This window comes from Schistocerca americana, chromosome 2, assembly GCF_021461395.2.
Source record: "Schistocerca americana isolate TAMUIC-IGC-003095 chromosome 2, iqSchAmer2.1, whole genome shotgun sequence".
NCBI classification, from domain to species: Eukaryota; Metazoa; Arthropoda; class Insecta; order Orthoptera; family Acrididae; genus Schistocerca; species Schistocerca americana.
This window is the reverse complement of record NC_060120.1, coordinates 859,677,351-859,691,170: the sequence shown is the minus strand read 5'-3', so window position 1 is coordinate 859,691,170 and position 13,820 is coordinate 859,677,351. Positions and strand designations below refer to the sequence as shown.

At 43.5% G+C, this 13,820-nt stretch overlaps 1 protein-coding gene across 1 annotated transcript in view; it reads right to left on the bottom strand.

The window, feature by feature from the left end:
* Window positions 1-6,530, bottom strand: part of LOC124594490 (paired mesoderm homeobox protein 2B) — a 537,638-nt gene extending 531,108 nt beyond the window's left edge. The window contains exon 1 of the mRNA XM_047132865.1: window positions 6,345-6,530. Coding sequence (XP_046988821.1) covers window positions 6,345-6,530 — 186 coding nt within the window. The remainder of the gene's footprint in view (window positions 1-6,344) is intronic.
* Window positions 6,531-13,820: the final 7,290 nt, after the last annotated feature.

Here is a 13,820-nt window from a genome sequence, read left to right as displayed (position 1 = left end):
GCGGTGTAGCCGCGTGGTCTTGGGCGTCTTGTGACGGTTCGCGCGGCTTCCCCCGTCGGAGGTTCGAGTCCTCCCTCGGGGAAGGGCGTATGTGTTGTCCTTAGTGTAAGCTAAGTAGTGTGTAAGCTTAAGGACCAATGACCTCAGAAGTTTGGCAGCATAAGAACTTACCAGATATTTCCAAACACGTATAGGTATTGGCCCTGTCGAAGATTACATGTAGGCAGTATCAAACAAATCGAAGAGCAGATGACTAAATGAATATAGAGAAAAAGTATGTGGTGTAAGCTGCACAAGAATAAGTACGTCCATATCGGAAGAGGTACTCACGAGTTTCGAAGAAGGAAATTTTGGAAATGTGTGGTAAGGTACTATGGGACCAAACTGCTGAGATCATCGGTCCCTAGGCCTACACACTACTTAACCTAACTGAACTAACTTACGCTAAGTACAACACACACACCCATGCCCGAGGGAGGTCTCGAACCTCCGACGGGGGCAGTCGCGCAAACTGTGCAAGGCGCCTAAGACCGCGCGGCTACCCGGCGCGGCCACGAAGGAGGCAGACAAACACGTCTGAAGAGATCGGAGTGCCGGCTGAGTGTAATATGAGCGAAGTGAATTCTTCTGCGCAATTTGCTCGTGGCAGTTCCAATGTGTTACTAAACGAGGCGAATAAATTGTGTACAGCAAAAGCAGACATTAAAATCGCTGACGCAAATGAGCTACAAATTTTGATAAATAATCTTGTCAATATTGCACGATTTTTCAGCGTCACTAGATACGTAGCCGTGGCTTTATGAACTTAGCGCTTACAATTTTTGTAAACAATTCATTATGCAATTACGGCAGTTGTTTCGGAGCTACAGATGTGCGTGAATGCGTGTGTGTGTGTGTGTGTGTATTAACGTGATTTCATATTTTAAAAGTTCATTTTGTTAAATCCATAATTCAGAGAGCGGCGCGGCGCATCGCTTAGCGCCCGTTAATCAGGCGCCAGCTGCGTTCGGGGAAACCCCCAGCCAGGACTGCCACCCTCACGGAAGGAACCGCGCCTGCCCCCGGTTGGCTCTCGCCTCACTGCGCCGCGCCGCGCACCCATTCCAATCTTCGCCCGGAATTAACTCCGTCGCTGCAAGATTTCGCTCGGATTTTCGCGGAGGAGCACAGATTTTGTTTCGAAACTCAATTTGAAATCTTTATTAAAACCAAATTGGACCGGTAAATGAATTATGAGAAATGCGCGGAGAGGCGCACGCCGGAAATTGATACCGTACGGCGGGCACCGCGGCCGGCGCGCCGTGCGGCAGCGAAAAAAAAGAATAAAAGACTTTAAAAAATGCGCGTCCCGATCGGGCACGATCACCGCCACCACTGTGCAGCCCATGTTCCGAACAGTACTGCGCCCGAGGACGAGGCAACAGTTCTGAAACCAACAGCATCCTCATCATCTTTATCACCAGGAAGAATAGCAGCACTTGCTTGGTACTCTAGCCAATAACATGTCCAGAATCAAACTTGCGAAATTCAAAGTACACAACTGTTTGTGAACATTGCCAATACCAAGACGGAGACCTGCAATTATAGTGAAACTAGTGAGCCTCGCAATGATTCGCAATTGCTAAAATATATGTGTGGGAATTGGATATACGTTCTAATCTTCAACTCCGCCCTCTCTCTGGTCATCTCCTCCTCCCACAGATCTATGTCCAACTCCTCCTCTTCCTCCCCATCTCTTTACCCATTCTGTCTTTCTCCTGTATCCTCTATGTCTCTCCATCTCCCCCTCCCTCACCTTCTCGCTGTCTATCTCCTCCTTCCTTCTCTCTTCTCTCTATGTCCATGTCCTTCTGCACTCCCCCCCCCCCCCCCCCAATCTGCCCATCTCCTCTTGCCCCCTCTCTCCAACTTGAGACTTGTTTTATTGTTATTGGCGCGGCCGGAGTGGCCGTGCGGTTCTAGGCGCTACAGTTTGGAACCGAGCGACCGCTACGGTCACAGGCTCGAATCCTGCCACGGGCATGGATGTGTGTGATGTCCTTAGGTTAGTTAGGTTTAATTTGTTCTAAGTTCTAGGCGACTGATGACCTCAGAAGTTAAGTCGGATAGTGCTCAGAGCCATATTGTTATTGACAACGAAACCCTGATTGGGAGCTGAAGACGCTTAAAATGAATAAGTAAATCTAGTGGGATCATTGATGAGAAAGACCTCTCCTGCAGCTTGGGATGTGACGATAGTAGCTTCAGTGATGGTATTTCGCATAGTTTTAATCTGCGAATGTGTGGGATTACACAGTTTCAAACTTTTGAGGTTCCGTAGTAGTATTCTAATCAAAAGCCAAATAAATACAAATGTTCTGTTTTTGATTAAACTAGCTGTGAGGCAGAAAGGAATATGCTATGCTCGGTGGGTGATGTTCAATACGTAATGTAACCAGCGCTGTAGTTGGAAAAAAATTGGGCTGCACTCACCAAAAATCACTTAAGAAGGTTTTCAGATGGACTCGTAGTGGACTTTGCTGAGCAGGTTACATTTTCGCCAATCTGTTTCTTCAGCTGATCTTCTTCCTGATCTGAGCCAAGACTGCACATAAATTTCTGGATTAAATTTTTCCAATGGCGACCCAACAATTATTAGGGAACGTAATCTTCTGGTCACTTCTACCAAGAAACTGTTCCTTTTTTTAGTGTGAATATCATTCATAGCACTAAATGATCTTTCGCATTCTGATGTGGAAGTTGGAATTGAATCAGTTATTTGTAGTAATTGCTTAAGGTCTTTACTGTTCGTGTCCGCATATTCCCTGAATGCCTGCATGTATTTTCTCCTGTCTTGGCCGGCCGGAGTGGCCTTGCGGTTCTAGGCGCTACAGTCTGGAACCGAGCGACCGCTACGGCCGCAGGTTCGAATCCTGCCTCAGGCATGGATGTGTGTGATGTCCTTATGTTAGTTAGGTTTAATTAGTTCTAAGTTCTAGGCGACTAATGACCTCAGTAGTTAAGTCGCATACTGCTCACAAGGGAACCTCCCCTCCCCATCGCACCCCCTCAGATTTAGTTATAAGTTGGCACAGTGGATAGGCCTTGAAAAACTGAACACAGATCAATTGAGAAAACAGGAAGAAGTCGTGTGGAACTGAGAAAAAATAAGCAAAATATACAAACTGAGTAGTTCATGGGAAGATAGGTAACATCAAGGACGCAAGGACCACAGGAGCTCCGTGGTTTCGTGGTAACGTGAGCAGCTGCGGAACGAAAGGTCCTTGGTTCAAATCTTTAATCGAGTGAAAATTTTAATTTTTTATTTTCAGTTTATGTAACAAACTCTTATGTTTTCATCACTTTTTTGGGAGTAATTAGCACATCCACAAGAAAACCTAAATCGGGCAAGGTAGAAGAGTCTTTTTACCCATTCGCCAAGTGTACAAGTTAGGTCGGTCGACAACATATTCCTGTCATGTGACGCACATGCCGTCACCAGTGTCGTATAGAATATATCAGATGTGTTTTCCTGTGGAGGAATCGGTTGACCTATGACCTTGCGATCAAATGTTTTCCGTTCCCATTGGAGAGACACGTCCTTTCGTCTACTAATCGCACGGTTTTGTGATGCGGTCGCAAAACACAGACACTAAACTTATTACAGTGAACAGAGACGTCAATGAACGAACGGACAGATAATAACTATGCAAAAATAAAGAAAGTAAAATTTTCACTTGTGGGAAGACTTGAACCAAGGACCTCTGACCTCTTCAACTGCGAACCAAGGACGTCAATGAACGAACGGACAGATAATAACTATGCAAAAATAAAGAAAGTAAAATTTTCACTTGTGGGAAGACTTGAACCAAGGACGTCAATGAACGAACGGACAGATAATAACTATGCAAAAATAAAGAAAGTAAAATTTTCACTTGTGGGAAGACTTGAACCAAGGACCTCTGACCTCTTCAACTGCGAACCAAGGACGTCAATGAACGAACGGACAGATAATAACTATGCAAAATTAAAGAAAGTAAAATTTTCACTTGTGGGAAGACTTGAACCAAGGACCTCTGACCTCTTCAACTGCAGCTGCTCACGCTACCACGAGCCCACGGCGCTCCTGAACTCACGTACCCCTTGATGTTGCATATGTGACCCATGGACTACTCAGTTTGTATATTTTGCTTATTTTTTCACAGTTCCACACAACTTCTTCCTGTTTTCTCAATTGATCTGTGTTCGGTTTATCAAGGCCTATCCACTGTGCCAAGTTATAACTAAATCTGAGGGGGGTGCGATGGGGAGGTTCCCTTGTCAGAGCCATTCTCCTGTCTTGAAGACGAAACCTCACATTTATTAGAGATGCCCCTATTTCCACAAGTTATGTCAGTATGTTGCGGCCATTGCTTTGTCGCTACGAGAGGAAGATCTTTGAACAATACTTCAACCCTCTACTTCCTTTCGTTTTCTGTGCTGCTTTGCTTGGTCTGAGAACCTGTACGGGATGCATTGCTAAGATTGGTAACAAGTCTGTGTTTGATATTTTCAGCAAGACTTCGGTAAAGCCGACCACTGTTTATTTGAACAACTTTATGGTTGTTATGTGACTCAACGTCTTTAAAAACTGTTTTTAGGTGCTTTAGTTGCGTTCTCAGCATGAGAACCTGGAGAAGATGCCACGTACTCCAGTATTCGGAGACTACGTTTTATCGTCTTGTCAGCTTCGGTAATAATCATGTCTCTTCTTTCAAAATCTGAGAACTGAATTAGAGCGTCGTATACAACTGCTAAATTTACAACAAATACAGAAGTCAAAGTTTTGCAAAAGACTGCATAATTATACCTTTCTTTGGAATACCTGTAATTATTTTAACATGAGATCGATAGTTATTCAAAACAGATTTAACAACAATCCATCTGACAGCAAATACTTTCCCAGTTTTATTTAGTTTTTCGCCAAGATATGCTGCACATTCTCTAAGCTGAGCTTTGTTTTTGGCGACGTGCTATAGACAATACATTTTATCAAAGGAAAAACAGAAATGAGTAAGACATTTAACCTCATCTCTCGTGTCATGTACTGCTAATTCGAGTGTGGTCCCGTCGGAGGTTCGGTCCGCAGCTCGTGGTTGTGCGGTAGCGTTCTCGCTTCCCACGCCCGGGTTCCCGGGTTCGATTCCCGGCGGGGTCAGGGATTTTCTCTGCCTCGTGATGACTGGGTGTTGTGTGCTGTCCTTAAGTTAGTTAGGTTTAAGTAGTTCTATGTTCTAGGGAACAGATGACCATTGATGTTAAGTCCCATAGTGCTCAGAGCCATTTGAACCCGGCGGAGGTTCGAGTCCTCCTTCGGGCATGGGTGTGTGTGTTCGTCCTTAGGATAATTTAGGTTTCGTAGTGTGTAAGCTTAGTGACTGATGACCTTAGCAGTTAAGACCCATAAGGTTTCACATACATATTCACACACATATAATTTGAGTCTGTGGTTAGTACAGTGCCAAACAATCAAGTGGGGAAACGTGTTCTGTTACGCCACAGCAACTCAGTTTCTCTTTCCTAACATTACAGAGGCTTACTTGCAAATCTAGCAAAGTTACCATTGAGGTAAGAATGCAAAAACCATAAGAACTAAAATTCTGCAAAATGGTGTCCATGACTATACTGGATGTCGTGTATTTACGTTCAATGAGATCCCAAAAAAATGAATGAACCACAGTGTTTCCTGGCATGGCACATCTCAAACACAACACGAGTACTGATAAATTACTGCAACTAGTAAACTCGTGTACCATAATACTTGTTTTAATATTATTTTTTATAAGATGATTAACTATTTTCTTCCTCATTTCTGTAGAGATATCATCAGTAATGTTGGTACAACTGAACTAAAACGTCAGACTCTTTCCATATCCGAACCATTAAGTTCCTTAATTACTGGAAAATCAGGTAATGGACTTCCTAGCTTTGCCTCTTTATATGTTGTCCTAAACATTCTACTTGTAGCCTCTCACTGATTAATTAGCACTTAACCTACTCCTCTTTCTACAGGTTTGCTCTCAGCACTAGCCTTAGCCATCTCTGCGCTTTTATGACTCACAGATTTTTTATGTTCATGTATTTTCTTTCTTAAACTATTTTGCTGCATTTCTTAAGTATTTACAAAATAAATAACTTTCGCATCAACAGACTCTTTAGTTGGTTTTAATCCTGAACCATACTGTGGTCCCAAACCATGCCCGTTATCTTCAGCACGATAAGAACAACTAAACTTTTTTTATTACTAGCCATATGTCTTCAGTTTTAAAGTACTGGTACTGAGACACCGATCAGCATTCTGGATAATCTACATTAACTGAACTTACTTGAGCAGAAGGATTAATTGTATTACCTCCTACATTCTTAAGTTCCTTCTCAAAATCTTTGTCCTTTGAGATGATCCTTCGTTTCGAAGGGTCTGGTTGGTCACAGCTAGCACCGTTCTCTTCAACATCTCTTTTATCATCTGGAGTTTTTCGTTCGCCACTGTTTAACCAGTTAAGCAAGGTCATTGTTACTTTGAAACTATGATGTATGTACACGCACATACACATTTCACACAAACAATTACACAGCGTGGCACTGAATGCACACTACCAAGCGTTTACAACCAGAGTAAGCAAAGCTGACAACGTTGGCAACAGCTCAGCATTCAACTGGTTGAACAAGCGTTAGTCAAAGAGAATAATATTCGCTTCTGTTTTAGTTCCGAGTTGTGTCACGAGATAACACTGAACAAGTAAATAATCATTTCCGATTTTTCTTTCTGAAATCCATTCTACAATTTACAGTTGGGCAATTTTTTTTACAGATTTAAAAAGGAAGTTTAGCAGGAGCGTTTATAACGGGTTTGGATCTTATGGGGTACGCCGTACCGGTCCGAATCGACCCAATTACAGCACTGGGTGTAACACATATTTGTCTGAAAGCAGGATGGTTTTATTCAGGATTACAACACACTGTTTTACTCCCCACCCTTTTGGTTACAGAATCTTAATTTTCAGCATAAAATCAGTTCATGCGACGGACTTATGCCACCTTACTGGGAGGACCTGCATGCCGACGTGGCCATGGGACTCTGCTGGTCGATGTCGAAGCCAACGTCTTGCTGCTTCAATAACCTCCCCATCATCCACGTATTGCTTCCCACGGAGTGTATTCTTCATTGGCCAAACTGATGGAAGTCGGAAGGTGAGATCTGGGTTGTAGGGTAGGTGAGGAAGAGCAGTCCAGTGAAGTTTCTTGAGCGCCTTTCAGGTGCGCTGACTTGAGTGACGCCTTGCGTTGTTATGGAGAACAAGAAGGTCATTTGCATTGATGTGTCAGCACAGCACGGAATTCAACTTTTACACAACGACACAAGCTCAGCACAATAGGCTGTGGGGTGGTAAGACTGGACATAGCGACACATCAGGCAATCACCATCGACAGTTGCATTGAACATTTATTTATCACATTTAAACAAGGCAAATAGAAATAAAACCATCAACACATTTTTAAAATTACCATTTAGGTAAGAGAAAGTTACTTCAAAATTTAAACATTCATAAACCACAGCACTTACGGCCTATTACAAATTTAGTGAAATGGGTTAAAATTATTTACACAGAAACTATAATCAACCTGAAGAACAATTTACTAAAATTTAACAAGGAAATGTAGTCTTTCGTTACTGCAGTGATTGCTATTACCAAAGTAGTTCACAGTACAGGCAACAACAAATCAGATACCATGGCACACAACGACGTTACTTAAATAGCAGGTTGTAGGATATAAGATATAAAATTTCACATGGCCAAGCAGCCTCGTGTGATTCAACGAACTACGCCCAGAAGCGTACGCCCGCCCACTCAGGCGTTCCCAATACAGGCTCGGCATGGACCCCCAAACAGTAGCAGCAACGGTCACGACTAGGCACGAAAAATCCACGGACTAGTGGGTATCTACAACAGACTGACATCTGCCTTAAGAAACTAGAAACACAATAATTCATTACAGCACTTCATCAGTAGAATTCCAGAATGAGATTTTCACTCTACAGCGGAGTGTGCTCTGATATGAAACTTCCTGGCAGATTAAAACTGTGTGCCGGGCCGAGACTCGAACTCGGGACCTTTGCCTTTCGCGGGCAAGTGCTCTACCAGAAGTGCTCTGGCAGAAGTAAAGCTGCGAGGACGGGGCGTGAGTCGTGCTTGGGTAGCTCAGTTGGTAGAGCACTTGCCCGCGAAAGGCAAAGGTCCCGAGTTCGAGTCTCAGTCCGGCACACAGTTTTAATCTGCCAGGAAGTTTCATCTGTAGAATTAATCAACCTATTAATGAACATCAGCTAAGCAGTATAAATCTATTATCTTCTTTGCCTAAGGCCAATAATACATTAAGCCGCGAGCGAACTAGATACACGGCCAGCCGACACGCGTGGGCAAAGGGAGCGAAAAACACACAACAGCACAAGCAGGACGCAACCCAAGACCCCCACCCGCTACCAAGACAAACAGCAGAAGTCCCGATAAAACGAAATCAAATGCAAATAACTATCCTGCAGGCTAACGATATATCCAGACCGTCCCCCGTCCCCCCCCCCCTCCTTCCCCCCACCAACACCACCGGCGCAAAACACAAGGCGACTTACAGCAAATACCCACACTTAAATTCGTGATTAAATCAGAATTAATTGCCATATCCAAGTACTGTCATTGAAAGAATTCTTGTACTTTCATTAATAGAAGCAGCTTCAAAATATTTAAACACACAATAACAACTGGCCTCTCAGTAAATTGTAAGAATTTATGAAACTACTCATTTAGAGTTAGGCACGTGTCTCTCAGACACACTATCACTTCAGATAGAAACGTAACAGTAATCATATTGCAATTCGCAGCAATATATATCCGAAGGAAAATTTTATCCATGTATATCTACAGCAATTGGCCAGCGTAACTCCGTCGTGTGATATAAATAAAATAACCAGGCGTCACTTAGACCAGGACCACCCAAACTGTTTTCAATGGCGGTTAACACTGACAATACCAATCTACAAACAGAATGTATCAGCACTCCAGGCCCCAGTAAATGTTAATCATCACATCACGTACAGCTCTCACTAGAATCTTGCATACTAAGCAAGCTGAAATAACACATTCGAGTACAGAGTCAGTATGAGTAGCAACGGCCGGCCAAGAAAATGAAACCAGCAGCACTGAACCCAGTAATCGATTCCGGCAACCATTTACAGTACAAGTAAGGCCCTTTCCCTCTTGCTTGTTCGACAAAGCCAGTCGTCGCAGGTCCCGGTGCCAGAAGACATGGAGGAAGCGAAATACACTAACGGCTTCCCGCAAGGGAACCTCCCCATCGAACCCCCCTCGGATTTAGTTATAAGTTGGCATAGTGGATAGGCCTTGAAAACCTGAACACAGATCAATCGAGAAAACAGGAAGAAGTTGTGTGGAACTATGAACAAAAATAAGCAAAATATACAAACTGAGTAGTCTATGCGCTGGATAGGCAACATCAAGGACAATATGGGACAATATGAGCTCAGGAGCGCCGTGGTCCCGTGGTTAGCGTGAGCAGCTGCGGAACGAGAGGTCCTTGGTTCAAGTCTTCCCTCGAGTGAAGCCGGCACGGTAGCTCAGCGTGTTCGGTCAGAGGGTTAGCCGCTTTATGTAATAAAAAACTGAGTTACTAGATGAACGATGAATTTGAACAAGTATAATGGGATGTCCGCCATGAACAAATACAACGACCACTAACGAACAAAATGAGATTAAAAAAAAGTGAAAAGTTTACTTTCTTTATTTTCGCAATTACATGATCTGTCCGTTCGTTCGTTGACGTCTCTGTTCACTGTAATAAGTTTAGTGTCTGTATTTTGCGACCGCACCGCAAAACCGTGCGATTAGTAGACGAAACGAAGTGCCTCTCCAATGGGAACCGAAAACATTTGATCGCAGCGTCATAGGTCAACCGATTCCTCCACAGGAAAACACGTCTGATATATTCTATACGGCATGTGCGTCACATGACAGGAATATGTTGTCGACCCACCTAACTTGTACACTTGGCGAATGGGTAAGAAGATTCTTCTACCTTGCCCGATTTAGGTTTTCTTGTGGATGTGATAATCACTCCCAAAAAAGTGATGAAAACATAAGAGTTTGTCACATAAACTACAACAAATGAATTGTCTGAAAATAAAAAATTAAACTTTTCACTCGAGGGAAGACTTGAACCAAGGACCTTCGTTCCGCAGCTGCTCACGCTAACCACGGGACCACGGCGCTCTTGGGCTCAAACGATCCTAGACGTTGCTTATCTTGCGCATGGACTACTCAGTTTGTATATTTTGCTTATTTTTTTCATAGTTCCACACAACTTCTTCCTGTTTTCTCGATTGATCTGTGTTCAGTTTTTCAAGGCCTATCCACTGTGCCAACTTATAACTAAATCTGAGGGGGGTGCGATGGAGAGGTCCGCTTGCCAGTAACGTGACTGTTTCCACGCCGTCAGCCGGGTAAACAGCCCCTTTTAGATGTTCTCTTCCTGCTGCCTCGCACGGTGCCTGTACTGTCCGCCAGATTTCCCAAACTACGTTACTGATAGGCGTCACAAAGCGAAATCCTCGCTACTTGCTAGAGCTTACCCCTCGCTCCCCGATCGGCCAGGTAGGTGGCGCCACCGCGCCCTCTGTGCACACCACCGGAAAGATGACCCACACTGGCGGCGGGAATATCGCTGATCGAGCCACACGGCTCATGTATCTTTTGTGACAATGAACATGCTGAAGCCGTTTCTTCAATTTCGTGAGGGTAGCCCAATATACTTCAGAGTTGATCATTGCACCATGAGCAAGGACATAAAACAAAATAACCAATTCAGTGTCCCAGGAAACGATCGCCATGTTTTTAGGCTGAGGATGTGGCTTTGAATTTTTTCTTCAGAGGAGAAGTGGTGTGGCGCCACTCCGTGGATTGCCTTTTTAGTTCCAGTTCAAAGTGATGAATGCGTGTTTCATCGCCTGTGACGATGTTCGACAAAAAATTGTCGTGATAAGCCTCGTAACAAGCAAGCAATTCCAGACATGTGGCCCTTCATTGTCCTTTATGGTCTTCTGTTAGGTAACGAGGAACTTGGAGAGGCACGAACCTTGGCAGATGAATGAGTCAGAATTACCAACAGAGGCGCCGACTTGAGCAGCAAGGTTTTTGCGATACGGCGATCATCTCGAAGGAGAGATTCCGCATGTTCCAACGTTGCAGGTGTGACTGCTGTGCGTGGCCGGCCGACATTGGGAGATCGGAGAGGTTTTCGTGAACTCGTTGCGATGATGACAGACGCCTCGCGCAACGATTCACCGCGCTTTTGTTTACTGCCAGATCTCCGCAGACAAAAAAACGGTAGCGCCTAGAACTGCTCGGCCACACTGGTCGGCGCAGTACTAGTTGCTGTGGCTCATAATCTACATGCGAGCACAAGAGAAATATCAAGGCAATCAGGAATTTCATACATGAGATTTTGGGAAAGCCTGAAGCTCCATAAATTACATCCATATCATGTATCCATTCATCAGGAACTACATGGCGATGACTTCCAATAACGTCTAACGTTTTGTCACTGGTTAGTTCAGCGGATGCAAACAAACCAAAACTTTTTTGCCAGATTACTTTTCTCCGATGAGGCAACATTCACAAACCAGGGCGAAGTTAATCGCCATAATATGCATTAGTGAACAGAACCCACACTGGATTCGAGAAGTCAAACATCCGCGACCTTGGTCAGTTAATATTTGGTGTGGTATAATTGGCGGTAAACTGATCTGTCCATATTTTATCGACAGTAATTTGAATGGCAACAAATATCGAAACCTACTTGAAAATGAACCTCCAGATCTACTTGAAGACCTGAGCATCGAACTTCGACAAAACATGTGGTTTCAACATGATGGTTGTCCAGAGCATTATTCATTAGTAGCGCGCGATGTGCTAGGTCGACTTTACCATGGTCGCTGGATCGGCAGGGCAGGTCCTGTGAATTGGCCAGCCAGATCGCCTGACCTTACCTCGCCAGATTTTTTCTTATGGGGTTATCTAAAAGATATCGTTTATCAGGAAACGCCTACCACTCGGGAAACCATGATGCAAAGAATAAGAGATGCTTGCGCTGCAATTACACCAGACATGTTATCAAGATGTGTGCAGGGATTTACAGGACGAGTCAATAAATGCATCGAAGTTGGAGATCATCACTTGGGCCATTTGATTTCATAAAACGGTGAGATGCAAGGGATTTACGGATAACAAGTAGCCCGAAAGCGAGAGACCTGGGGACTCACTGGAAACAAGCATCCCGAAATTCATTTACTTGCAAGTATTTGCAAATAATCAACAATAAAACGAAACCAATCGTTCCTTTTGAGGACCACCAAATCTTAAACGGGAACACGTTAATCTTTAGTTAGGGAGTGGGTTAGTCTCTCCTCAGTTAGTCTTTTACTTTGTTTACTCTGTGAGTTAATGATTTCACTCGTTAGTAAGTGGGATGTTTGGTTAGTTAGTTAGCTAGTCAGATGATTTGCTTGATAATTAAAAGTTGTGCGACCACATGGCCATGAAACAAATAAAACTTATCCGAATCTGCGGAAAAGATTAATATTTGGGCCAGCATTTGTAAAACTCTAATTCCTCTCTCTCAAACCCCACCCTATGGGGATAGAGGGCGAGTATTAGTTTAAGCGAATCAAAATTTATGAACTAAGTAAATATTTTTTATTTATCCGTAACCATTTACCACGCAAAAAGGAGAACACTGATTTTCTTGAATTACAGCGCCAACTACCACGAATCAAAACAAATGTTTAAGACAAAATTTACTAGTTTCTATGTAGAATCTGATTCTGCAATTAAAAATGGGCGTTCCCATTTGAAATTTTAAAGTTGTTTTCCGTCCCACCCCCAGGGCCTGGGGTGGCGGGCTAATTTTAGCACCAGCAGATGTCCCTCTCGAAAATAATCAACTTTGGATTCTACACATTTTTTCATGTGTAGCTTATTTTTCTATTTATTTTGTATACGAACTGATAACCGAAAGTTGCCAAAATATATTAATTAATATTATGGGACAAGAGGAACTTGCGATACTAACCGTTGACTAGGGGCGTAATGGTAATGACTGCTGCGATGCCACTTCTGGGTGCGTATTTTCAACTGCCTTTATTTACGTGTTGTTTTCTTTACATGTTCGTATCGTTAGAAATTAAATTTTTATTATCTGCTGTGTATGAGAAACAAAATACTATTTTTTTTTTGTTTCGGAGAGAAACATACAATAACGGAAAAAATCGCAACAGAAAAAAATAATCTAGAGTAATAAAATTTCGGGAATGTATTTGTCTGGGTAACATATTTAAGTAATATTGCAAGATTACAGACTGACGAACGCGCGAGATAAGCCATTACAAATGTGAAACCGGTGTAATCACTAGAATGTTGAACGCAAGCATGAAAACGTGCATGCATTGTGTACAGGTGCCGCAGGTCAGTTTCAGGAATGAAGTTCCATGAGGACGCTGGAGCTGTAGTCCGATGATGTCCCACATGTGCTCGATTGGAGACAAGTCTGGTGATCGAGCAGGCCGAGGCAACACGTCGACACTCTGCAGAGCATGTTCGGTTACAACAGTGGTATGTGGGCGAGCTGTATCCTGTTGGAAAACACCTTCTGGAATGCTGCTCATGAATGGCAGCACAGCAGGTCGAATAGCCAGACTGACGTTCAGATTTGCAGTCAGGGTGCGTGGAATAACT